The following is a 5281-nucleotide window of genomic DNA, read 5'->3' as shown; positions in this document are numbered from 1 at the left end:
AATGCTTCAATTTTAGCCTTCCAATCATAAAGTTGATTGGCACGAATGCCGAGCGACTTTGCTGCCTCAACAACCGTATAGCCTTGATCAGTGACTAACGCTACGGCCTCTTCTTTAAACTCTTTTGGGTAACTCTTGTATACTCGTTTTTGATTCATAGGGACTCCAATAATTAACAACATTGTCTTTTATTAAAGTGTCCATTTCAATTAGACCAGAACAAGTGCTTGTTGATTAAGTGCGATAAACGCTTCTCGTACTTGGGTAGCGCTAGTTATTGGTTCTAAAAAGCAATAAACTGATAATCTTGCGAGTCACTTTTAATATAAAACCCTTCTGGCGTGAGTCGTTTTAAAACTAATCGTGAAGCGTTTTTTGATATTGATATTGATAAATATTGTGTAATACGTCAGCATGATCGCTGTTCACATGGTGAATAATTGCCTCTTGGTCGTCGTGCCATGTAGTGTTACTGTTAAGCCAGGTTGTTTTATCAAACCAATGAATATCACCAAATCCACCGATGTAACGCACTTTGTGCGTATTGAGTTGATAAAATGAAAAGTCGTGCGTTTGTTGGTATTTTTCACTGTCGGGGAACTGCATGAAAAATTGTTGCGATGTTTGTTCTTGCTTGGTCATACGTTGAGCCGATCCTAATAGACTAATTCTGGCATTACTATTAGGGTCAGTATTTATCTCGCTGGGATTATGCGTAAATACGGTAAAGCACATTTTAGGATTTAGCGTAATATTATGAGTGTGTTGCGCTAAAGTGCTGATATAAAAAACCACATTGCCCTTAAATGTACTCATAAATGTGGATACAGAACCAAAAGGAAATCCTTGTTCTGCTTTAGAATGAGTACTCAATACACCATAATTAAGTGCACGCATTTGTTTTTTTGCGTTAAATAGTGCCGTTTGTTTTTTCATAGTTAATCAGTGTTATATTTTCGGGATAAAGAAAGGAGTTTGGGTATCAGGGTGTACATGCAGGTGTGCTTTGATACGAAATACTTCTTCAATTTGCGCTTTTGTTAGGACTTTCTCTGGTGTACCGTAGGCAATAGCTTGAGTTTGGTGCAATAGAAGGATTTTATCGCAAAAAAGTGCGGCTAAGTTAATGTCGTGCAATACCAGTATCACACTAACCGGAAAAGGTTTTTTTTGCTGACAAAGCGTTTTTAACCGTTGTAAAATAGTGTATTGATGCCGTAAATCTAACGCCGAGATAGGTTCGTCAAGCAATAAAAAATGCGGATACGGTTCAGGGTGTGAAAAAAGTTGCGCAATCACTCTAGATAACTGTATTCGTTGTTTTTCACCACCAGATAAAGGCAAGTAGGCTCTTTCAGAAAACGCTTCACTATTAGTGATTTCTAAACAATACGCGGTTAATTCTTTTTGTTGTGCAGGACTTAATCGTGAAAGTGTCATCGGCATTTGAATAATATCTTTAACGCTGAAGTTAAACGAAGTATCTGTGTTTTGTGGCAAAAAAAAGGCACGATGTTGTGCTTGTGTTTTTGTGGATAACTTACGAATATCAGCGCCATTCATAGTGTAACGCTACCCGTAAAATTTGTGTTACCAGCCAGGGTTTGTAATAAAGTGGATTTTCCTGCACCATTTTCACCAATAATGGCAATCATCTCATTAGTATGACAAACGAAGTCGACGTGCTTTAATAGCGTTTTATTATTTATTGACACACTGACATCGCACGCAAGTAAACTCATAACAAGCCTGCTTGGTTTCTTTTTTGTTGGATAATCAAGCCAATAAAAAAGGCGCGCCCAATAACGCCGTAATAATGCCAATGGGCACCTCGGCAGGCATAGCAATAGTTCTAGAGCCAATATCGGCAAAAATAAGCAAGGCGCCTCCCTAGCAATGCACAATAGAATAAGGTAACGATAATTTGTGCCGGATATGAGTCGTAGGATATGCGGCACCACCAAACCAATAAAACCAATAATACCCAGCAAAAGCGACTGTTACGCCTACAGCTAAAGCCGATAGCCAAAAATGATTTTTTAAACGAGGAACATTGACGCCACTAAATCGAGCGTTAGCCTCTCAAGTAAAATGATATTTTAACGCATGGCGCTCCTGAAAAACTGGCAATAGTGCATAACACCAATATTGGAGCACAAACACCAATACTCTGCCAACTTGAGTTTGCTAAACTACCCATCATCAAAAAATAATCAAACGCAAAGATTGATCATCAGCAATGTAGTTTACCATAGCGATAATAGCGCCAGCTAAAGCGTTGACGGCAATACCAGCTAATAAGAATGTGGCTATTTGCATACCGTACGTGCTTTGTGCCAGCCAATAGACGCAAAAAACGGTGATCGTTGCACCCATAAAAGCAGCAACAGGAACAAGGTAGCTGCCAATAGTGTCAAAATAAGGGATTTGATTGGCAAATACAATTGCCAATACAGCACCAACTGCCGCTCCTGAAGAAACGCCGATTAAACCCGGATCGGCTAAAGGATTACGACAAATACCTTGTAAGCTTGCGCCACTTATAGCTAAAGTTGCGCCAATAATGAAGGCCATAATAACTCTAGGGATACGGATTTGCGTGACTATTTGTAATAAGTAGTTATCTTGTTCGCTAAAAATAGCCGTTAGTGCTTTTATCGGTAAACTGATGTCAGTGATGGCTGAGCCAATACTAATACCAAGCCATAGCGCAATAACACTTAATGCAAATAGTATATAACCTATATGATACTGTTGAATGCGCATAATAGAATGATAAACAAGAAGTGATTTATAGATTATTATGGATTCTTTGGACTTTTCAATCATAAAGCGCACAGCTTCAGCTAAATCTCGTGGTTGGCAGAAGTAATAACCCATCTATTTTGTGAATAGCACACTTACCTTTGATGCAACCATAAGGACAGATTCCCTGACAGAATTTTGTGTATTATGTGTATTAGTGTGCATTATGTGATGGAATGTAAAAATTAAATCTACTGATTGTTGTGCGAGCATTTCATTGCTGATTATTTTATAACCGTTTATGTCTTTGGCTACATTATTAATACCTGAAAGTTCGAATAAAAAGTTGGCAACGGTATTTTTCCCGGCAACCATAATGCCACTCTTTTTTTGATATTAAGTATAGCTAAAGCGTTAATGTTATTTATTTTTTTGTGTGTTTACTCTTTATTGATTTCAGGTTTTGATAACAGTTTGAGTGGGATACGTTGAGCCTGCCTAAGCGATTAAAATCTTTTCCTATTTTATGTATGTAGTTTTGCTAGTTTTGTAAATTGAGCTTTCTTCGAATAAATAGTGACGTTCATTCCTGTATTTTTGATTTGCTTTAATACTAGTTCCGGCCCAGAACCTTTTGCGCCTACAAAATGTTCTGCGGAAAATGATAGCAATCCTTCGAATTTAACTGCCTAAAATAGCCTATTTTAGGCAGTTTTATTTCTCGTGGTAGGTGCTAGAGGTATCTGTGGCAATGAATTCGATTGCCAAGCCTAATGCATAGAGTACTTTAATACTGCCACCAGCGCTTATTATAGTTCCAGATTGATAAGATGGCGGTAGTTTTTTATTGTATTTTCTATTGGGTTGCCTTGCGCACATATGGTTAACAAACGCAATATAAAAAGGAATGATATGGCTTGAGCATTATTTTGTAATCGAGAAGTTTTTGTTATTGCAAATAATAATGAATATCATTATTATTTGCAATAAGTTTTTTTGTTTATAATTTAAAAAAATATCAAATACTTTTTATTATGAAACAGATGAAAAAAATAACTATATTAACGGTATTATCTATTTGCTTTACGTTACTTATAAGTGAGCGAGCAGCTCTGGCTAAAAGTAATGAGAAAAAAAAAGAGTTGATGGAAGCTATTATTGTTACTGCGACAAGAACAGAAAAACCGATATCACAAGTAGCTAATACGGTATCGGTTATTGATGCTGAGCAAGTTCAAAGAGAAATCGCTAATGGTATTGATGAATTGGTGCGTTATGAACCAGGTGTCTCTGTTTCTGGTGGTGGGCGATTTGGCTTGAGCGGATTTACTATACGAGGTATTTCTGGGGATAGGGTGTTAACATTGGTTGACGGAACGCCAACAGCCGATGAGTTTTCTTTTGGGCCTTTTTTATCATCAAGACGAGATTTTGTGGATGTAGATGCTTTAAAATCGATTGAGATTGTTAGGGGTCCAGGTTCTAGTGTGTATGGCAGTAATGCTTTAGGTGGTGTGGTTAATTTTATTACAAAATCGCCTACTGATTATTTGAACGATTCTTCTTTCAGGGTCTATTAAAGTGGGGACAAGCTCAGTTGATTCAAGTTTTAATACTACAGGATTGCTGGCATTTGGTAACAATGTGCTCTCTGGCTTAGTGGTTGCAACGTATCGTGATAGTAAGGAAACAGACACTTTTTTTGATGATAATGAAGTAGGCTCACAGCGAAATTCGTTAAATCCACAAAAATAATGAAAATGTCTTAGCATGCATAAAATACAATATCAACCCAACGAAGATCATCAATTTTTATTTTGTTACCGAACGGTTTCGTTCAGAGTCAGAAACTGAAATAGTCAGCGCTATTGGTGATTTATCGCGGCGTGTTAACTGTTACGAGAGTGCTATGGATGATGAGTTATGCGTGAAAGATACAGCTTGCAGTATAAAGGTACGTTTGATACGTTTACGATATGAAAGAACGCGCTGTTGTATTACCAAGAATCGGACTCCACTAAGATACTTTTTCGAATCCAAGGCAAGGAGGCTATTTGATAGAACTCAACTATCGAACGTAGAGACAGAGCTGATTTCAGCTACAGCAATTTTTCGCTTGCAAGGTCAACACCAAGTTACCTGATGGAGTGGATTATGATGTGAACGATCCAGCGACTTTACGGAGAAGGTATGGACTCGTGAATAACGAGGATGGCATCCGTGAATTCGTTAATTTTTCCCATCGAGATTTCCTGAGATCACGATAATTACATAGGTATTTTCCTTTCTGCCAAGATGAAATTACGCTGTTTTCAGAAAAATTACGGCTGATTCCTGCAATTCGTTACGATGATTTTCATTAACCCCACGTGTAGATAGTATTTATCTTTCAGGCAATACAGGATCACCAACACCTGAAAGTTATAAAGAATCTGAGGTTTCATTTAAATTGGCGCAATTTATCAATTTACCGGATAATTGGTCAGTATATGGTCAGTATGCAGAAGGGTTTCGTGCACCACCTTTTGATGCAAGT

At 37.6% G+C, this 5281-nt stretch overlaps 3 protein-coding genes across 3 annotated transcripts; all 3 read right to left on the bottom strand.

The window, feature by feature from the left end:
- Positions 1-357: 357 nt before the first annotated feature.
- LOC121131186 (uncharacterized) lies at positions 358-936 on the bottom strand. The gene has a single exon (XM_040726706.1). It carries the CDS (start codon positions 934-936, stop codon positions 358-360), a length of 579 nt encoding a protein of 192 aa, XP_040582640.1.
- A 12-nt stretch (positions 937-948) lies between these two features.
- On the bottom strand, positions 949-1563 carry LOC121131185 (hemin import ATP-binding protein HmuV-like). Its single transcript, XM_040726705.1, has one exon. The coding sequence runs from the start codon at positions 1561-1563 to the stop codon at positions 949-951; it is 615 nt and encodes a 204-aa protein (XP_040582639.1).
- Positions 1564-2202: 639 nt separating this feature from the next.
- LOC121131184 (uncharacterized ABC transporter permease protein YvrB-like) lies at positions 2203-2880 on the bottom strand. The gene has a single exon (XM_040726704.1). It carries the CDS (start codon positions 2878-2880, stop codon positions 2203-2205), a length of 678 nt encoding a protein of 225 aa, XP_040582638.1.
- Between the last annotated feature and the right edge of the window lie 2401 nt (positions 2881-5281).

This window comes from Lepeophtheirus salmonis, unplaced genomic scaffold, assembly GCF_016086655.4.
Source record: "Lepeophtheirus salmonis unplaced genomic scaffold, UVic_Lsal_1.4 unplaced_contig_2489_pilon, whole genome shotgun sequence".
Taxonomy (NCBI): Eukaryota; Metazoa; Arthropoda; class Copepoda; order Siphonostomatoida; family Caligidae; genus Lepeophtheirus; species Lepeophtheirus salmonis.
This window is presented reverse-complemented; position numbering and strand designations above follow the sequence as displayed.